General features: G+C 38.6%; 1 protein-coding gene across 6 annotated transcripts in view; it reads right to left on the minus strand.

The window, feature by feature from the left end:
• The window catches only part of MICU1 (Mitochondrial calcium uptake 1), a 69502-nt gene that overhangs the window by 23533 nt on the left and 22806 nt on the right, over positions 1-23163 (minus strand). For 3 of the 6 annotated variants that reach the window (XM_067765241.1, XM_067765243.1, XM_067765242.1), the window contains exons 6-8: positions 18712-18723; positions 18109-18223; positions 17884-18044 (exon numbers count right to left, since the gene is read on the minus strand). In XM_067765241.1, the coding sequence (XP_067621342.1) occupies positions 17884-18044; positions 18109-18223; positions 18712-18723 (288 nt within the window). The remainder of the gene's footprint in view (positions 1-17883; positions 18045-18108; positions 18224-18711; positions 18724-23163) is intronic. The other 3 variants (XM_067765246.1, XM_067765244.1, XM_067765245.1) reach the window with 1 other exon arrangement.

Raw genomic sequence — 23163 nt, forward strand, 5'->3', positions numbered from 1 at the left:
GCTGCATCTGCCGGAAAAGAATCTTTTTAGGACGGTCATACTCTGTTCAGTGTGTCTCGTGTAAGGGATGGTTGCATCGGACAGGTTGTTCTGGGCTTGATCCCAAAACCCGACGTCCACGTAACTTTTATAAATCTTTTGTGGCTCCTTGCTGTTCACGCCCAAGGGCGCCCCGTAGTCTACGTCTAAGCGCCCCCCCCCCCCCCCCATTACCTTCCAGCAGCCCCGCTGCTCAGCAAGCCACGACAAGTACCCGCGCAACTCAAACAGCTGCTACCACTCATAACTACAATCTTCGTAGTAGAGTCGAAAGCAATGCTGAGCAACAGCCCCTGCCCCCGTCTTCTCCCCCCCTCTTTTCCGGCAGCAATCGTGTAGGTCAGGGAAACATACTCTTAGTCCCTACCTCCGTTTGCACCGTTTGCCAGCACAGAATATATATGTTTGCGACATCCGCCCAATGCAGCTCCTGCCTTGGGTGGTGCCACTTTCCTAGATGTTCTGGTCTCCGCGACGGCAACCCCTCGACGGGTTTCATCGCGCCATGTTGCCAGGTCGCAAACCCAAATCATCCGGGTACCCCAATGCTTGCCCAAGGACGCCCAGTCCCAGGGCCACAACAGCAATTGCGTTCTAACCCAGGCGTAGTCACCCGTCACTTACCCTCAGAGTGGCGACGTCTCCCCTCACGCACTTCAGAATTCTGCTGTTAAACTGTAATGGACTAACTGGGAAGATTACGGAGATAGTCAATTTCATGAAGCGGCACAACATCCGCATTGCTGCGATTCAAGAGACTAAACTCACAGCACGATCTGCATTGCAGACCTGCTCTGGGTATAATGTCTACAGAAAAGATCGCGAGAGCGGAAATGGAGGCGGCCTCGCGTTTATAATACACCACTCTGTGCAATATCACATATTTGATCCTGGCATCGACCGCAGGGACAATGTCTTAGAACGTCAAGGCCTATCTGTCCGGTCAGGCGATGCAAACCTAGAAATCATCAACATCTACATCCCCCCTGCCACCTGTTGCCCCGGTGGATACCGCCCTAATATCAGAGCCTTACTCACTGGAAACAATCGCATTATTTTAGGCGACTTCAATGCCCATCATGATTTATGGCATTCAAATTTGCGGGCGGACAGTAGGGGCGAGATGTTGGCGGATCAAATAGAAGAAACGACGTTCTGCACAATAAACGGAGACGCCCCCACACGTATGATAGGAAGCTGTCACAGTTCGCCAGATATCTCAATCGTGAGCGCAGAACTCGTAAACTGCGTCAACTGGCAGCCGATGGTATCATTGGCATCCCACCACCTGCCTATACTTGTTTCGCTCGAGCGTACCGCCGACTTCATCGTCACCGAAAAACGCACTTTCATAAACTTTAAAAAAGGAAAGTGGGAAGAATATAAATCCTTTACAGACAACCTCTTTGCTGCCCTCCCTATCCCGACTGATGCCCGCCAAGGGGAGCGTGCCTTCCGCAAGGTCATTGAATCCGCCTCGGCACGTTTCATTCCCGCCGGGAGAATTCCCGAAATCCGGCCCCACTTCCCGGCGGAGGCCGCAAACTTTGCGAGAGAACGTTACCTTATAAGGCAGCTTGATCCAGGCGACCCCCAAATAAGGGATATAAACCAACGCATCAGATTGCTTGTGGATGAACACAAGCGGGCGAAATGGGAGGAGCACCTAAAAGGTTGTAACCTCTCTACCGGTGTGGGTAAACTTTGGTCCACCGTAAAGTCCCTATCGAATCCGACTAAGCACAAAGACAAAGTTTCCATCGCCTTTGGCGACAAAGTGCTGTCGGATGCGAAAAAATGCGCGAGCGCTTTCTGCCGACAATATATAATGCATTCTACGGTCGACAAAGTTAGACGGAGGGCCAACAGACACGCACATAAACACAAATTCAGCGCGTCACCAATCACCATCACCGCTAAAGAGGTTGAGGACGCCATTGGTCGCGCTAAACCATCCAAAGCAGTGGGCCCAGACGGCATAGCCATGCCGATGCTTAAAAGCCTAGGGAAAGAGGGTTTCAAATATTTAGCGCAGGTCTTCAACCTGTCTCTTTCCACCTTTGTCATACCCGAGAAATGGAGAATGGCCATGGTGGTCCCGCTACTAAAGCCTGGTAAACCAGCTAACATAGGAGAGTCGTATCGTCCGATATCTCTCCTATCGCCAGTAGCAAAGACGCTCGAAGCCATTTTGCTCCCTTATTTCCAAGCAAATTTGCAACTAGCCTCCCATCAGCATGGCTTCAGAAAACTCCATAGCACTACCTCCGCGCTAAATGCCATTAGCACCCAGATAAATTGCGGTTTAAATCAAAACCCCCACCATAGAACAGTACTCGTAGCGCTAGACCTATCAAAAGCTTTTGATACGGTCAACCATGGCTCGTTACTGCAAGACCTGGAAGGGTCTACCCTTCCCCCATGTCTTAAAAGGTGGACCGCAAATTATCTGGGTGGTCGGCAGGCATCGGTGCTATTTAGAAACGAAACATCAAAGCCAAGGAGAATTAAACAAGGGGTGCCACAGGGTGGTGTCCTATCCCCACTTTTGTTTAATTTCTACATATCTAAGCTACCTTCACCACCGGAAGGAGTCACAATCGTTTCCTACGCCGATGACTGCACAGTAATGGCCACAGGCCCAGGCCCACAGATCGATGAGCTATGCAATAAAATAAACGGCTACCTCCCTGATCTCTCCAGTTTTTTCGCCTCGCGAAACCTGGCATTATCACCGACTAAATCTTCCGCGACCTTATTTACAACATGGACGTCCCAAATGTCGACCATTTTGAACATCCACGTCGATGGCTCTACGCTACCGACTGTCCTACACCCCAAAATCTTGGGTGTGACGTTTGATCAGGATCTACATTTTGGTGAGCACGCAGCCGCAATTGTTCCGAGAATTCAGAGCCGTAACAAAATCCTCAAATCCCTTGCTGGCAGTACCTGGGGAAAAGATAAAGAAACGCTCATGACTACATACAAAGCAATTAGCCAGCCGATTACGTGCTACGCGTCACCCATATGGTCGCCAAGCCTAAAAATTACCCACTGGAAGAAGCTACAGGCCTGCCAAAATACTGCTCTCAGAATTGCCACGGGCTGTCTTCTTATGTCCCCAGAACACCATCTACATAATGAGGCGAGAATACTCCCCATCAGGGAAAGAAACGAGATGCTGACCAAACAGTTCCTGTTGAATACCCAGAAACCTGGGCATCCCAACAGACATCTGATTGACGAGCCAGCTCCGCCTAGGGGCTTAAGGAGTCATCTCCGTAAGCATTTTGAGGAAATACGGCATCTGAGAACACAGCCGTATGAAGCGAAAAAACACAAGCAGGTCCTTGGTGAACTCCACAAACAGGGGTCGGACCTTTATGCCGGGAATTGCCCGGTGAACCCAGTACTCAAAGTAAAGTATCCAAAACTTGCGGAAGAGAAACGCATACTCCCCAGGGAAACGCGTGTCACTCTGGCTCAACTTCGTTCTGGATACTGTAACAGGTTAAACTCTTACCTATCCAGAATCAACCCCGACATACAAAATGTATGCCCCGCTTGCAATGTGTCCCCACATGACACCAACCATCTCTTTAATTGTAATGTGGAACCAACGCCTCTAACACCCCTTTCCCTATGGTCCACCCCTGTTACAACAGCAAGTTTCCTTGGACTCCCGTTAGAGGATATTGATGACAGTTTGTGATCGGTCGCGTCTGTTAGGTGGGGCGAAGCACTGCTACAACAACAACAACAACAAGAGGACAAGAAAAGAGATGAAAGGAAAGGATAGGAAAGGAAATGAAAATAAAGGAAGGAAGGGAAAGATAGAAGGGGAAAAGAAAGGATAAGAATTATCTTTATTTTTTTATTGAACCAATAATTCAAAATGCATCAACAAATTACCATTTTTAAACATTGCAACCTGTGGGAAACAAGGTGTGGGTTGCTAGTATATATATATATATACATAAATGAGTTGTTATGCGTTAGTCTCGCTAAAAAGGATTGACCGATTTCGATAATTTTTTATTTGTTTCGTTCATTATAGTTCAGTATGGTTTGCTTTTTTTTAGAAAAGAACTGCCAAGCTATTATAAAAACTTAACTTCGCTTTTTATCCGCAATTGTACACTCCGAGTGTATTCCTGCCATGTGAAGCTTCTCAGTGTGAATTCATCTGCCCTGCAGATGGGAATTTCCACCAAATTAGACCCATTTGAGCCAATAATATGACCACATTGAACCATCCCACCCCACCCCCTAGTTCCATGAGGACATTGGGGTCCCCAGAGCCACGGATGCTAAAGAAACAGGATTTGCCACGGGTAGGTGAGGTCGACAATTGAGAAGCTATAAATTGCGCTGGCAACCCCTTGAAGGTGGCGCTATACATCACCTAGAACCATTTTAGAGTTGGGTCGTTTCGTTCTGAACTTGTTCAATTGACCGGGTCTCTCAACTGAACAAGTGAACTAGATCTTCGATTTCGGTTCTATATGTTCTTTTAGTTTGTTTGTTCTTTTAGTTCGATTTATCTAATGTTATTCTTTCTCTCTTCTCGTTCGCGACCATTGTAAATTCATACATACATACGCAGAAATTCACAGTGAGCACGAATGTCGATGATGCCACTTACACTAAAGATATGTGTGGTCATCTCTGTGTGTGGCACTGCTACAACAATATATGTATGGACTATTTATGAAAAACTTTTTTTGTAAGAAACTAATTATTACATTTATTAAACTTGAAAAGTTCATATTTACAAATTGTGTCTGTACTGTTTCAATTTCCTGGGGACTCATGTAACCTTATAAATGCCTTATAAAGTGCGTAAATTTATCTAGTGCGTAAACGAGCTGTCAAATTTTGTATGAAAAATCATTTACACAATTTGTATAAATTTACGCGCATATTTCATTGTGTAAACTCAAAGGAATGCCACTTTGCAGACATTACAGCAGGCATTTTGATCAGAAATCTCCAAAATCAGCAAGTAAAGAGGTTTTCGTTTTGATTTTTCACTTAATCTTGGCATTTTTTAATTTGTATAACAATCAAAAAAATTTTTTTTGGCAATAATACAGCTGATAAACAATCAAGTTTATCAACAATATTACTAGGTGTGTTCATATAACAGTGTGTGCAAATGGATATAATTTTACACCTTATAAGTTTATATGCTTTCATGAGTCCCCCTATTAACTTATTTATTCTTAACACATTTACCTACATAAAGCACTGCTGCATGCACACCCCCATCTATACTTGTTGGCTTTTTTCGTGGGTGCGAGCAGCAGTGACCAAGTTTGCTTGAAAAAAACGGAACAGATGAACAAAAAGAACAACTTGCTCGTTCATCAGAAAAAGAACGAAAGAACCAAATCTCTGAAATGAACGAAAAAGCACAACTCTAAACCATTTGGTTACTTCCATGGCGGAACTATACAAGGTGGCAGCATGGCGACATACCTACAAACATAAATAAAAGTTTGATGTACTTTGCTTTTGTAAATTCGATGGACAAATGTCAAAATCGTACTGCGTCGGAAGTTGATGTATCAATTCAAATAAAAAAAGTGTATAATCAGCTGTCCCATGCTGTCACCTTGTATCGTTGCGTCATGGTTGCTTCCCTGCAAAAAATGTTGGATTACGTGTTCCATTTTCTTCATGTTGGAGTACTCTAACAATACTCCTTTGCAATGCGTTTGCGGACCACCATCAGCCGATCATTGCTCGTTTTTTAACGATCGTGATCAGGACACGATGACGATCAACAGAGTTGCCAAAAGTAAAATATTGCATACAAATAACTGATAATAAAATTTTACTATGGCAACTCTGATAAAATGCAACCGCGCACTGGTTTTCTGTATACATGTTAGCACGACGCACGCCAAATAGTAAAGCAAGAAGACACTTGTTGCACAAGCTGGTAAACAAAATTCCATAACGAAACATAACACCACGAAAATAACTAAGAATGCAGCAAGCGGTGAGAAATGCATCGTCAACATTTCAACCAAGTCATAACATCACGAAAATAAGCAGAAATGCAGCAAGCGGTGGGAAGCGCATCGTCAGCGAATTCACAAAGCGGCAACAGCAGCGCAGTCGGTAGAGCGGCGACAAAATAAGTTAGTTGTAAGAAAATAATATTTGTAAAAGTCAGTGCTAATTCTGACATTGAGCAATAAAGGAGCCATAGCTCCCAATAAAACATTTTTTTTCAACTAAATAACCTTTAGTAATTTAACTGGCGCCCGAGCAGGGACCAGCGCGAGTGTCGGAAAGTAGTAGTGCCTGAAAATCAAAAAGTAAGGCCACGCGAGTGACGTATAAAAAAAAAAAAAAAACGTTAAAAGTGCCTGAAAAATAACAAGTAAGGCCACGCGTCTACAGCGGCACCGGGAAGTGGAATAAGCAGTACGACCGAGGTACCCAAGTACCAGGAGGGAAAAGGACGAACACCGAAGCGGCGAAAACCCCACATCCAGCGTTGGACATGATACTAGCGTAAGATTAAATAGTAATAAGTAAATAATTGAAAACAAAAATAATAATAACAATTGAAAAAAAAAGAGAAAAAGAAATTATTATGAAAAGTAGATCTAATTGCGCTTTGTGAAAGAAAAGAAAAATTAAAAGAGAAATTATCATACAAATCCATAAATTCAAATATAAAAGTTACACAGAAATCATTGCGAGAAAGTAAATTGAGTTGCGCTTGTGAATCAAAAAAGAGAAGGAAATTATTGTGATAAGTAAATTTAATTGCTTTTTGTGAAAGAAAAATTAACTAGAAATTAGGAAAGAAATCCATAAAATCTGAAGAAAATATTATACAGAAATCATTTTGAAAAGTAAACTGAGTTGTGCCTTGTGAAATAAAAGAAGAATTAAAAGAAATTAGCAATCAAACAAATAAAAAAAAAAAAAAAAAATAAAATCTTTAGGAAAATGCCAGAATCCGCGGAGGAACTCGTTGATCAATTGAACCAACTTAGGTTGGAATACGGAAATACCCGTCAGGGAAACCCTCCCGTCGGTAATACGACGGCAGTAGAATCAGCAGCTATAGCAGCGTTAGATAGAATGAATAGGACTTCCCCTAATGATTTGCCACCAGACCATAGTGTTACATTAAACGCGCAAAATATAAACGATCTAGATAGGGTACCAGATATGGTAAAATGCCTGAGAGAATTCTCAGGACGACCAGGTGAATTTAGCTCCTGGAGAAAAAGTGTCGACAGAATACTAAAAGCATATGAATCTTTGAAAGACACACCTAAATATTTCGCCATACTACATACAATCAGACACAAAATTGTGGGCGATGCCGACACGGCTCTCGAATCCTATAGTACTCCACTAGATTGGATGCATATTAGAAAGTGCCTTATGATGCACTATTCCGACAAGAGAGATATTGGTACTTTAGAATACCAAATGACCACACTGGCCCAGCGCCACGATGATATCTCTACCTTCTATCAGAAGGTCTATCAACATCTTTCACTAATCCTTGACAAAATTTCCTGTCTCGACTTGGGCGAAGAGTCCATCAGAGCCATGACAAACTCCTACAGAGAGAAAGCTCTGGATACGTTTATTCGCGGGCTTAATGGAGACCTACCCCGTCTCCTCAGTATCCGTGAACCAACCACCCTGCCACAGGCATTGCACCTGTGTCAAAAACTTGATAACATGTCCTTCCGAATGAACCACGCGAACACTGTGAATAGATCAATTATCAATGGACCGCCACGACTACCACGAAATACCACAAATTATAACAATAACAGACCCTTCTATCCCGAGCTGACTTATTCCTTAGCACCAAAACCTAGTTTTGCACCGAGGTTGCAACAGTTTAATCGACAACCAAATAGGTACCCAAATAATCCATTCATTCCACAGACAAATCGTCCTAGCAACTACAATTACCCCGGATATGACCAAGGATTCCGCACGGGCTACTACGGCCAAACCAATTATCCCCAGTATAACCCAAATTTCCGTTCGAACCCAACAGGATACAACAATCAAAATAATTACTCCAATAATAACAGAAATAATCTACCACCAAAACCACCAGTACCAATGGATGTAGACCAGTCCATACATTCCAGGCAGGTCAACTATCAAAACCGGCCGCAGAATAACCAAAACAACTTCGCGCAGAAGCGTCCCCTTTCTACCCAACACCCTCACGCACCAAATAAAATACAAAGAACTTTTTACGCCAATACGGACTACACTAAATCGGATGAATACTACGATCAGGTAGATCCTCACCAAATCTACGAGGATAATCCCGTCCTAACTAATTATGGAAATGAAAATCAACCAGACCACATACCAAAAAGTAACCTTAATTTAATCACAAACAATAATCCGGCCCTGAACGGGCAGGATTGCACCGAACTAGATACTATTCATTTTTTAGACTAACTCCATCTTCACTCCCCTATTACGAGTTCATTGCTAGGAGTGGAGATGGACTAGACTTTCTAATAGATACCGGCTCGAATAAAAATTACATACAATCCTCGAGGATAAGAAATCCAATTCCTAATGAGCATACTTTTAAAGTTAACTCTGTCGCAGGAGACATAGAGATCACTCACCACACGTACGTGGATATTTTCGGACACGGCGTAGGCAAAATTAAATTTTTCATTTTACCAACATTAAACTCCTTTCACGGAATAATAGGTAACGACACGCTCAAACAACTGCAAGCAACAATCCACACTGATAAAAATATGATGACAATTTTCGAAAATATAGTTATCCCTCTAAAACAAAGGGTGTCACAAGAAGTGAATAATGTAGGAATAAAAATACCACATCTTTCTGCCGAAATTCAATCAAAAATTAATGGCATAATTGGGAAATGTCCCAATCTGTTCTCGGATCCCGACGAAAAACTAACATATACTACTTTAGTAAAGGGCGAAATCCGCACTACCAGCGACACACCCGTATATTCCAAGCCTTATCCTTATCCAATGGCGCTTAAAGAGGAAATAGAAAGGCAAATAGAGGAACTCCTAGATAACGGGATAATTAGGAGATCAAAATCCCCCTATAACTCACCAGTCTGGATAGTCGACAAAAAGTTGGACGCCTCTGGTAAAAAGAAATACCGGATGGTGATCGACTATCGAAAGCTCAATTAAATTACAATCCCCGATAAGTACCCCATACCAGAAATAAATGAGGTTCTTGCAAACCTCGGAAATAATTCACTATTTACCGTTGTTGATCTTAAAAGCGGATTTCATCAGATTCCACTTCGTGAGTCCGATATCGAGAAAACGGCATTTTCCGTAAACAACGGAAAGTACGAATTTCTCCGATTGCCATTTGGGCTTAAGAATGCCCCTTCCACATTTCAACGGGCACTGGATGATATCCTCCGGCAACATATCGGTGTAAGATGTTACGTCTACATCGATGATGTAATAATATTTGGGAAAAACGAAGAGGAACACTTAAAAAATATTGAATTAGTGTTCAGAACCCTAGAAAGTGCAAACATGAAAATACAGCTAGACAAGTGCGAGTTTGCCAAACAGGAAGTAGAATTCCTGGGGTACGTTGTTAATATGCCTCCTCCTAAAAATCTTAAGGAACTTCGTTCGTTCCTTGGCATGGCAGGCTATTATAGAAGATTTATTCAGGACTTTGCCAAGATCGCCAAGCCACTTACGGCCATTTTGCGAGGCGAATTTGGAAATATTTCCAAAAACGCATCAAGGAAGCAATTCATTACCCTAGATCAGGAAGCATTAAATGCATTCGACAAAATAAAAAACACCCTTACTTCACCGGACATCGTTCTGTCCCATCCGAATTTTGAAAAGGACTTCGAACTAACCACGGACGCATCCGACTTCGCAATAGGCGCCGTACTATCACAAAATAAAAAACCCGTAACATACATATCCAGAACCCTCAACAAAACTGAAGAATCTTATGCAACCAATGAGAAGGAGATGCTGGCCATTATATGGTCCTTAAGCTCCTTAAGGAACTACTTGTACGGGTCAAGAAAAGTAAATATATTTACCGACCACCAACCGCTTACATACGCTTTAAGTACAAGGAATACGAATAGCAAAATGAAACGATGGAAAGCAATCCTGGAGGAATATAATTACGAACTGAAGTATAAACCAGGGTACTCCAACGTGGTCGCAGACGCCTTATCAAGGATACCTCCCCAAATAAATTCCCTCACTCCCACAATCCACAGTGACGAGAGCTCAAGCCATAACCTCATACCATGTACAGAGGCCCCAATAAACGTTTTTAAAAATCAAATATTTTTCAAGCAAGACGAAACATCTTCATATCAATTTAAAATAATATTTCCAACAATCCATCGCCACATAATTACAGAACCCCAATATGACGATCAAATTCTCACTACGCACCTAAAACGATACCTTAACCCCTCCGTCATCAACGGAATCAACACAGATGAAAGGATAATGGGCATGATCCAAAACATCTATCCACTACATTTTAGTAACTATAAGATACGCTATACCCAAAAATTAGTTGACGACATCACCAACGAACAGGACCAGGAAAACACCATTTTAGACATCCATAAACGCGCACACAGAAATGCAGTTGAAAACAAAGTACAGATTCTGGAAAAAAGCTATTTCCCAGGAATGCTCAGCAAAATAAAAAGAATTGTAACTAATTGCACAACTTGCAAAGAAAACAAATACGAACGCCATCCCAACCAACCCAAAATTGGCGAGACGCCATTACCCACATATCCCGGACACACGGTCCACATAGACATTTTTTTAACAGAAGGTAAAGTAATTATGACTGCCCTGGACAAATTTACGAAATACGCACAAACAAGGAAGCTTTCAAGCAGGGCAATAGTAGACGTTAGAGGTCCTTTAAGAGACTTAATTTTCTATTTCGGAGTGCCAAAACTGATAGTAATCGACAACGAACCTTCATTGAATTCTAGTTCAATTAAATTTATGATGACGGACGAGTTGGGAATAGAAGTTTTTACAACACCACCATACAAAAGCCAGGCAAACGGGCAAGTAGAAAGGTTCCATTCTACTCTGGTGGAAATAATGCGTTGCCTCAAAGAGAATGGAGGACACAGGAACTTTGACGAGCTCCTAGAAAGAGCTGTGTCGGAATACAATCATACTATCCATTCTGTGACTAAAAAGAGGCCAGTAGATTTATATTCCGGTAGAAACGTTACGTTTACTCCAGAAGATATAGAAAGAAGTAGGCAAAGTAACTTAGAGAAACTGGCACTTAAACAGAGAAAGGACATAGAATACCACAACAGAAAGGAACATAACGTAAAATCATATTTACCAGGTCAAATCATTTACGTCAAGAAAAACAAGAGGTTAGGGACTAAATTAAGTAAGCCATATACTAAGGAAATAGTTAAGGAGGATCGAAATAGTACAGTAATTACCGAAAAGGGACAAATAGTACACAAAAGTAGGATACGCAACTAATTAAACGATGTGTAAATCAGGTTATTATTAACAAACTAACAATAAAAAAGATAAATGAAATTACAAATATTACAAACAATATTACCAAGGAATTGCAAAATGACAAAAGCAGGGAAATAGAAGCATTTTTGAAATTGAAATACAAATTAGAAATTTTAAAGGAATAATTCATAAATATAGCATATGCTATTCATTGGGCTAAAGCCAATATAGTAAACTCATATATTATGCCAAGTGAAGAAGTAGACATTGCCAAACAGATTTTCGAAAAAGATAATATTCCGTTTATAAATTTGGATGAAGCTTTAGAATTTTCACAAATTAAAATAGCAACAAATGGCAAAATTATCATTTATATCATAAGTCTACCCACGGTAGAAGAAGAAACTTGTAAAACAATAGACATTAGAGCAATAAAGAAAAACAATAAGATTAATAAAATAAATTTCGAATCAATACTTACCTGTGAAAGACACCTTTATGGCATACAAAAAGAATGTAAACAATACAACTCAATTCAAATATGTTCAAAAAATAATTTGTTAGATTTAAGTAGGGACTATTGTATAAGTAATCTCCTAAACAGCCGCTTGCCGAACTGCACAGTGACCAACAGTCAACACATACCGGAAGTTGAAGCACTCCCAACAGACATCCTATTTTTGAACGACTTTAAAGGAGAAATCGTAATAAACGAAGAAACTACATCCCTTAACGGCACATTTATAATACACTACAACAACGCTACAATTATAATCAACGGAAAAAATTTTCCAATACAGAAAAGCGCACAAGCAAGCCCCTACCCGCTGTACTTCAACCATTTTCAGAATCAAATACAACCGAAGAAATATTGTCCCTAAAAATGCTAAAGCAGATAAACATAAATAACACGAAACTAATAGAATACACAAAATCTGCAAATCATTTCAACTATGCCACTAAGATCAGTATCGCACTGGTAGCTATAATCATTATTATATCCATTACAAGGTCAAGATTACCCCTCAAAAAGTTTAACCAGCAGCAGCCCATCGAACTGACAGAGGCTGCAATAGAGGGGCTAAATCAAATATTTCAAAAACCCAGCACCTCAAACGCGGACGTTTGAATTTCAGGGGGGGAGCTGTTAGCACGACGCACGCCAAATAGTAAAGCAAGAAGACACTTGTTGCACAAGCTGGTAAACAAAATTCCATAACGAAACATAACACCACGAAAATAACTAAGAATGCAGCAAGCGGTGAGAAATGCATCGTCAACATTTCAACCAAGTCATAACATCACGAAAATAAGCAGAAATGCAGCAAGCGGTGGGAAGCGCATCGTCAGCGAATTCACAAAGCGGCAACAGCAGCGCAGTCGGTAGAGCGGCGACAAAATAAGTTAGTTGTAAGAAAATAATATTTGTAAAAGTCAGTGCTAATTCTGACATTGAGCAATAAAGGAGCCATAGCTCCCAATAAAACATTTTTTTTCAACTAAATAACCTTTAGTAATTTAACTTACATACTATAGCAAAGAGGATAAATATAGTAAGAGCCGTCACTCGTTATTTTTTAGGCATTTACTCGATGTAAACTATGAGGTAGTCGCTACTTTTTTTTGGGCGAGATGTTTATAAATGTCTTCTATACATTTTCATGGGGTATTTGTGTTTATTTTTCCGACTGTATTTAATTAATTATTTAATTCTCTTTCCAAAAAACACGTTTGCATAAAGTGACAACACCGCATGGATAAATGGAAGGCAATTCAAAAATGTCCCTCATAAAACAAAAGTAGCGACTACCTCACAGTTTACATCGAGTAAATGCCTAAAAAATAACAAGTGCCGGCTCTTATTATATTTATCCTCTTTGACTATAGTATAGAGAAATATTACCCTTCTAAACAGAGCTGACGGAAACTCCAACACATTAACAGAATTTTTGACAACACTAATACACTCGTATAAATTTTTCCTTTTATTCGTATGGAAAACCATGGTGTGTATGTGTATGCATACACGTATCACAATGTTTACATCAGGTTTGTCATGTCGCTTCTAACAACCTGATAAACTGCTTTGCGCTGTGATGTAAATTTCCATCAGCCATATCTGTCAATTGATGCCTCAAATGACTGACAGCTGTCTAGCAGGGTAGTTTCTTTATTCACGCAAATGCAAAATAACATAAGCTGTATTTCGTTGCTAACTACCCTACAAGAACACTGACTATCATATGACTATCATCTGATTGTCAGCAATGTCAACCTAACGATCAGCGCCTCATACAAACTTTCTATCACAAACTTAAGGGGACTTGCGCAAATGTGATGTAAACAACTGTGTACGTGTGAGTTTTTGTCTCCTTCTTATACCAAAGAGGATAAATATAATAAGAGCCGGCACTCGTTATTTTTTAGGCATTTACTCGATGTAAACTGTGAGGTAGTCGCTACTTTTGTTTTATGAGGGACATTTTTGTATTGCCTGCCATTTATCCATGCGGTGTTGTCACTTTATGCAAACGTGTTTTTTGGAAAGAGAATTAAATAATTAATTAAATACAGTCGGAAAAATAAACACAAATACCCCATGAAAATGTATAGAAGACATTTATAAACATCTCGCCCAAAAAAAAGTAGCGACTACCTCATAGTTTACATCGAGTAAATGCCTAAAAAATAACGAGTGACGGCTCTTACTATATTTATCCTCTTTGCTTATACACCAATGTGGCCTACTGATTAAGTATATAGCCGTACTGCTCACTCTCATTTCTTTTCCTGGATCAGTGCTGACACTCTAACTATCAAAAAGTGTCATAAATGATAGTTTACTGTAGATATCAGGTTTGACTGTTATACTATCATAAATGACCATTGTTATATTCCGCCAAAAATGAAACAATGCTTTTTGCTTTTTATTTACTTTATTTCATTACGTTTTTAATTTTGTACGTGATAAAAGCATACGTGTTTCTTATTTGTTTAAAATAAATAGTTTTATAAGAATTCGAGTTCAAAATGTTTAATTTAAATTCAGAAAATAACAAAACAACAGAAGAGCACTTTCCTCATGCGGAAAAACATTTAAAAATGAATCACCACTAACCACTATTATTTTTCGCGTATCAATTTTTTGAGTGCGCCCCATACATTCCGCCAGCTTTTGGTATTTTTTAATATTATTTTCGATTTTTTTTTCTTTTAGCATGGAGCTTTGAAATGCTCTCTTTTTCATTTTTTAAACTTATTTTTTATATGGGTTTCGTCGGTTGAAAATGGCGGAATTTAAAAAATAACAAAACAACCGTGATAATCACTTGATTGTCATATGACAGTCAGTAGTGACAACATGATTAAATCGGATAATCTGTTCTCGCATACATAAAATTCCGTTGAGAATTATATATCTGTCTCACATGTATTATGGTATCTGCTGTATGTTCTTTTGTTCTGTACCAGGTATCCGAAGCCTTCCCAGTTCCAGTCCTTTTTGATGATTATAGGCTGTCGTTGGGAACATGCGGACATGCGTGAGCGAACAAAGGAACATACATAAATTTGGGTATCAATGTTTACGTCATCGCAAGATCAGCATTGTCAATTACAAGTGTGAGTGTATTAGTAAAACTATCAGCGTTTCTTGTAGGGTAGTACAATTAAAACACTAGCTAGCTTACCGAATTGCATGGAAAGCAACAATAAAAAGTAATCAAGTTGAGTTGGCTAAGCGCTTTCAGTTGAAACCGCTTAGGTAATTGTCGACCTGATTGATAGTGTTGTATAGTGTTGCATATTCAAAAATAGGGCACTATTGTGAACGAGCGAATGAAATGAACATACGAATGTGCAGATAAACAAAAATAACAAAATAACAGCGTGGCGGCAGGGTGACATACATACAAACAAACACACGCATTTCATGTATTTTGTTTATGTAATTCTCTGGTTGAGTGTCAAAAACATACTGCGCTAGAAGTAGAAATGTCATAGCAGCGAAAAAAAGTAACAATTAGCTGATAAACCTCCACCATCTGTATGGTTTTGGCATAATGAAACTGTTTAGCTAGTTGAAGCATTTTTTCAAAGCTCGCTTGAAAAAAAACCCCTATAATATTCGTAGTATAAAATACAAAAGTTGTATTGCCCCTCTTCATTTACTTTCATTTTAAATTAAATTCACTACTACAATTCTTTCCGACACAATTCCTCTTTAGTACTTTGGCATATGATCCTCTGTGGGTGCTCCAGGGCGTACTACAGTGAAAGTACTTTGGAAAGTACTATCACGTATGTACTCTATGGAATATTCACAAACAAAGCGAGAGTGGGATCGCCTACTCCTCTCCTAGGACATCGCAATGTTAATTGGAGCACATTTTTTGTATGAATACAGATTAGTTTTGGAACACTCCTATACTCCTAAAGGAGTATTCCTTACACTATTTATGAAGTATTCGCGTTTTTTGAAGGGTTTAGTCGCCTCTTACGACAGGCCGCGGGTATATTCTAAGCCCACTAATCCGTCGGGAGAATTCTGCAAGCTCTTTGGTTTAGTTCGAAGAAAAAATTTTAAGACTTTTGGAACTATGTACCTATCGCTCACAGTAAATATCTATTTTTTAAAAAAATGGTGCTGCGGCCGTAACAGGAAAAGGGGAAAAATATTAATAATTCGATATAAAAATTTGTTTATTTTTCAACCCAGGTCGAATTCAGTACCAGGTGTTTTTATCCCAACAGCTGATTGCTTAATTATTTTCCATACCACGCCTTGTACAAGAATATGTCAGTTCATCGAAGTCAATGCAAATTTTCTTTTGACTTGACATTCTTCTTTTTAGGTTGTGTCTATTTTGAAGTTTATGTTGAGAGGGTCTCGAATTTTTTTAAATTTTGTGGTGCTGTGATTGTCAGATAAAATTCTGGTAACATAATGGCCTCATTTAGTCTATGTGGGATCCTCACCGACGGGCCAATTCAACCTAACCTAACTTCGTGGTCCTTCCAAATACAGCCGAAATCGTTTTTTATTGGAACCTGCTTATTTCACATCCGCTTTTTGAAATTGATATACATATCATTGTTTTTATATTGAGATGCTCTACAATTTCCTTTAATGTTCTTTTCAGCTCTGTAGTCGTTATCCCATAGTCGCTTTTTTATAGTTTCGTGAAAAAATAAGGGGGAGGCTCAAAATTCCCAAAGAGGCGATCCCCCAAACAAAAAATTCCAAGTTAAAAAATATCCAAAAACAAAATTACCAAATTCGAAATATCCAAGAACAAAATCCCCGAGTTCAAACTCCAATTTCACAGCTTTGTTTTATATACATAGTCTGTTTGAAAAAAAAATATTCTAAATAAATCAATACACACATATTTGTATTGAGTTTTTTCATTGACTTGTAGCTCCAAATGTTTTGTAATAAGTTACAAAATCCACCTTAAAACGCACCATTGTTTCATTTTACCATAATACTTATATACAAATAAAATTATGCAAGAGTCGGTTTGGTGCCGGAATAATTACAACTCGAGCTTTGTATCCTTAGGTCATATTCTTAACCTATTGAAATTTAAAATAAATATTTATTTCATATTTATTTTTATTATAATAGTATTTGGAACAATTATATTACCGAGGGATTTGCAGGTTTTTTTCTGAAAAGGCTTTTAAAGGCCTGTTTTTCAGTGCAGCTTTGACTTAAGTTAAAGTTGTCTAGAGTTTAACCTTGACACTTTGGTCGATAACAGAAAATCTGTCTCAGTTTAAGCGGCAAGTAAACTTTAACTGAAATTAAAACTCGTTCTGAAAACCCGGGTCAAAGAAACTTTTGGCAAACAATGACTTACAACATTGTACGCTCCGAAAACATCTGAAAGTTAGTTTATTCTTAGTTTTAGCGCGGTTAAAGGGTTAAAAAAATTTACAGAAAAAAAATGTAAGTTCACTTAATGATTTTTAATTTCATCCAAAGGGTTATTATATGTATTCTGAGAAAAACGAATCTTTGAATAGTTTAACCCTTCGAAAGTGGTTTTCGAAAAGTAGGAAAATTAAGTTTTATTGTGATACAAAATAACTTTTATCATTATTGCATGCCTTAAATTAGAATCATTCCACCGCCAGACATGGACTCGTAATTTTCGCATAGTGTGAAATATACATAAATACATAATAAAAATAATAATAATAATAAGTAGAAGGTAAACGAGCACACTAAATCTACTTAGGTCTTTTTACGAGTTCCAACCAATGTTATTATTGAAATAAATAGGACCTAAGGGTATTGATTCAAATTTACCTTAAAGGTATTGCCTGTCGCAACATGATCACGATGCCTACTACCGATGGTCGATTGTTGACGTACCAAATCAGCAACCATTTCAAATTCTTCACTATCTACGTCACCATCTCCATTCAAATCGAACATTTGGAAAGCGATTTCGAAATGACGACGTGAAGCTAAAATTTAAACAAATTTACTGTTCGTTTTTATTAAAAAAAGAGTTTATCTCCCAAAACTTACTTGAAAGCACCGTAAGTAAGAATATATAATCCGAGAAGGTAATTAAGCCATACGAGCCCAATTTATAGAAAATGCTATCTTTAGCCAAATGCAGTTTCAAACATTCAGCCACATCCTACATTGAAAAATATATATATATACAAAAAAACAATTAATGTTCATCAGTAAATATAAAAATTGGATATATACAAAATATTAAACATGTTAATATTTAACAACAAAACGTGGAGGTAAGGGTCAGTGTGCGAGCATACAATTAGGAATGTGGCGTTAACATTTCAGCAAACAATTTTTTTGGTATTGGTGCAAACCAAAAAAAAAATCGCATAAATTTATTCTTCTTAACCAATTTGATTGCTACGCTTGCTTTGTTTTTAATAGTTGAAACAAAAAAGTGAAAATAACTGATAACATTGAAAATTGTGCAACATGCAAAAGGTAATGCTTTTTTATGCTGTTAAGTGGCAATCGAAACTCGTTTTGTTAGAAACGGGGCTACAGTTAACATTCACTTAGTGTTTTGATTAAATCCCATTTCCTTTTATTTATTTTTATTTTTGTATATTTTTTCTTTAACAGTTTTCGAAGGTTGTGCAAAAATACCTCGCCTGTAACCTGTAAGTAGAGAGCGTGATTTATATGTTAGGAGGAGGAGAGAAGAGGAAACGGTGATATTAGAATTAGGAAGTAATTTAAGGTGGTTTGAAAATTAATGCAGGTGTTTTAGAACAAAAAAACCAAAATGTATATATATAACAAGGAGACAGCTCATTCTAAGAGTAACGTTTTATTTCATATTATAACGTTTTAAGAACGAGTTATTTTTGTTTTAGAATCAATAAAGTTCTTTGTTCAACGATTTTCATTTACGCCCGGTTTTTCAGTAGTTGGTTAAGCTAAGCTTAAACTAAGTTTGCTTAAACTCTAGTCGAATTTAAACTCCAGTTAAATTACTAAGCAGTTTTTCAGTCACAGTTTAAGGCCGCCTTTGAGGTATGCTTTTTTGTGTGGCAACATTGTTTTTTTATTATCTAGATAATTTGTCGATACGACAACAGCTGGATTTTGTTTACCCAACAAACATGAAAAAAAATTCTCCAGCGAAATATATATCTAGCTCCGGAAGTGATATTCAACATTAATTATTCTTAAATCAGATAGTTCTCGAGTTGATATCCAACTTCATTCTCCAATCACTACCAACCTTTGAGACATTTTTTAATATTAAAAGTTTTCGAGTTGATCTCCAACGTCATTAATATCTTCCAATTATTATCCTAATTTCGAGAGATTTTGAGAAATGTACAGTTCTCAAATGTATATCCAACACATTTCTCCAGTTGATATCCTACATTGCATATCGAGCTGAGGTGGAAATTAAAAAAATGTCCAAGGTGGCACCACCAAAACCAGCAGCTGTTTATTGTGAGAAATAAACACCTGGTTGATAGCAGTAATGAAGCGTAATTAATCAAAAATAAATTTTATATATTTTATTTTATTTTCGTGAAAATACTGTAGTATTGAATCTTACATCTGAGTCCAGTTAGAGAGCCACAAGTTGGGAATTAAATTTTTTAAACTTAAGTAATAGTATTTTTTGCTTTATACAAAATTCCTTTCTTTTGCTGAGTACGCTATGATTCTCGAGTTAAGCCACTGTTTCGAAACAACCCTTGATATTTTAGAAGTATGCCTAGTTATCAACATGAGATCTAATGGTAGTCAAGCCCATATGTTTGTTGGGTATATTCGACGCCATTTCGAACGAACACAAATAACTGATAGGTTAACTAGAGTTTAACCCTGCCAGATCGGCCGCTTAAACTTCAGTTAAAGTATACTGAAAAAATGCAGAGTAAGTTTAAGCGTAGTTTAACTGACAAACTGAGTTGAACTTATACTGAAAAACCGGGCCTTATTATTAATGTTATTCATTTTTGTAAAAATGGTTTCAGTTTAGTTTTGTCTTATTTCAATATTTTTTTATTACATTGTAATGAAGCTTTAATGATTTTATTTTTTTGTTATTTTTAGTTACGTTTTAATTCGGCTTCGAGTTCGAAATTATTCTAAGTCCCTTAACCGTCGAGGGCTTCTAATGGATTTTAAAGTATTCTTTATAATTTTCATTTTTTATTTCATTTAAATATCTTTATTTTTTCCCCCATTTTTAGGTGTATTTCATATTTTAGAACTTGAAAGCCAAAGATAAAATTTTATTTAATGGATTCGTGAATAAATTTACTCGAAATCTTTTTTTTTCTCTGCCGAACATAATGCTTTATTCGTCTCTCATCATGTACGTCATAATGTACGGCTAGAAATAATAGACGGGGTCAAGACATGATGACTCTTTCAGCCCCGTCCCTAAATGGTGTCCATAATTCTATTTTTAACACGCTTTTATTAGCTTGGCCTGTATGTAACGGAATCTTTGAGCTTAATTTTCACCGGTTTCTAGAAGTCTGATTAATGTGAAACTTTGCATACGTATCAGCGACCGATGGCAATGCATTAATGTGGTGGTGTGGTGACATAAGTTCAACGGCCATAAGGTCAATTGGCCTTATTACCACTTTGAATGGCCATAAGTTTGATTGAAACTTTGCACACGTATCAAGGCTCAACGACAATGCATTAATGTGTTGGTGCGGTGACATAAGGTCAACGGCCATAAAGTCAATTGGCCTTATTACCACTTTGAATGGCCACAAGTTTGATTGAAACTTTGCAAACGTATCAAGGCTCGATTACAATGCTTTAATGTGATGGTGTGGTGACATAAGGTCAACGGCCATAAGGTAAATTGGCCTTATTACCACCTTGAATGGGCATAAGTTTGATTGAAACTTTGCACACGTATCAGGGCCGATGACAATGCATTAATGTGATGGTGTGGTGACATAAGGTCAATTGGCCTTATTACCACTTTGAATGGCCATAAGTTTGATTGAAACTTTGCACACGTATCAAGGCTCGATGACAATGCAATAATGTGATGGTGGGGTGACATAAGGTTAACGGACATAGGGTCAATTGAACTTATGACCACCCCAAATGACCATAGATTTGAAACCTTGCACATAATGCGAAAAACGCATTCCTTTATTAATGAATCTGGAGTGGAGCCGAAAGCCCCGGTAATTCAGAGCTCCGAACTCCGTTTCACCTTTTGAAGCATTTTAAGATAGGTACTTTTAGCTAGTGCAGGCCACCAGACCAAGGCACCATAAAAAAGATTCGGGTGCACAATGGCTGTGTAAATCCAGTAGGTCACCTTAGGGGAGAATCCCCAGGAGGTGCCAATTGCCCTCTTGCAGGTGAACAGCTCTGCTGCTGCCTTTTTGGATCGCTCCACTATATGGTCACTCCATAATAGCTTCCTATCCAGAATGACTCCCACATACTTGACTTGATCGCTAAACGCTAAGATCGTACCCTCAATTCTTGACGGTGTAAGATTTGGCACTTTGTAGCTCCTCGTGAAGAGGACAAGCTCGGTTTTATCCGGGTGGACTTCCAAACCTGTGGCGGGTTGTACTCCTGGAGCAGCTCCAGGATGTCAGCTGGGTCCGTTGGCGTCACTGGAACCCAGGCTCTAGCCCTTGGTCTTGAGGGGATATTACGCGCCTCCTCTACCTTGAGGCGCGCGCCCGGATATACCACCCCTATCAGCGTGACGGCGGCCCTATAGAGGTTTGCCGACCTGGCGTCGTCACAGGCAATTAGCTTGACATTGCCCTGTAACCACCCTGCATCGGTGTAAGATGGCGGTGGAGCAGGGTTGTCTTTCTTAACCTTAACGGCCACCGTAGCGAGCGCGGCCTCGATCCACTTCCACTGTTGTTTCGGGATCCTGCCATCTTCGCTGCTCTCGTCTATAATGCCAATGATCTGCCGACCCTTGGAAATTTCGGCGAAAGACCGCGTCCAGCCTCCCTGCGTCTTGGCCCTTTTCGGTGCCGTGGGGTTGGATTCATCCATGGACCGCTGGCGTTTCGAGGTTTCATCACTGTCGACTAAAACTGTTAAAATTACTTGAACTAAAAAATTAAAAATAAATAATAGTTTAAAAAAACTAAAAAAACACGCTTTTATAGCTAACCCAACTAAAAAATAGAAAATAATTTTCAATTAAAAAGAGTTTATATAACAGTAGTAGAAGGTCAAACAATCATTTATAGTTAATCACCTCAAAATAAAATTATAGTAAAATTTAAGTTATTAACAGAATAATTTAATTCACTGTAAAAAGCGTGGGATGCTAGATATTGAATGTTACAATCATTCTATTGGCAACTATCTGAGAGGAAAGAAATGAAATGTAGGTGATTAAATATAAATGATTGTTTGACCTTCTACTACTGTTATATAAACTCTTTTTAATTGAAAATTATTTTCTATTTTTTAGTTGGGTTAGCTATAAAAGCGTGTTTTTTTAGTTTTGTAAACTATTATTTATTTATAGTAAAAAAATCCAAAATGCCCATTCTAAATTCCCGAATCTGGCAAGTGAGGATGGCAATCTCCCCAGGACACTGTAATAGGTTAAACTTTTACTTATCCAGAATTGATCCCGATGAACCCAATGTATGTTCCGCAGGCGATGTGTATCCACCTAAAAGCAACAATTTTTGGAATTGTAAAACTTTGTGCGGAAACTGCAAGTTACTCGCTATGGACTAAGCGAGTGCTCCAAAATTAACCACAATTCATACAAAAAATATAGTCCAATTAACATTGCGATGTCCTAGGACTGGACCATATACTCCAGCTCAGCATTACATCAGAATAATCCATGGAGTACCCACGGTCCAATAAACATCGTGTAGTGATTACAATCGTTAAAAACGATCAATGATCGGCTTACAATATGTTCGTGTAGAAACATGAGTTGGTCCTTTGCTGCATTACAGTGGAGTAGAATGGTAAGTACTGCAGTATGACATAAGTGGACCACATGATCCAACAATTTTTGCAGGGCCTTAGAAGATTTGGTGACAGTTGTGAGCGATCACACCTATTGGGCGCGGCAAAGCGATGCTACAAACC

The sequence above is a fragment of the Eurosta solidaginis genome, chromosome 2 (assembly GCF_040869045.1).
Source record: "Eurosta solidaginis isolate ZX-2024a chromosome 2, ASM4086904v1, whole genome shotgun sequence".
Classification (NCBI taxonomy): Eukaryota; Metazoa; Arthropoda; class Insecta; order Diptera; family Tephritidae; genus Eurosta; species Eurosta solidaginis.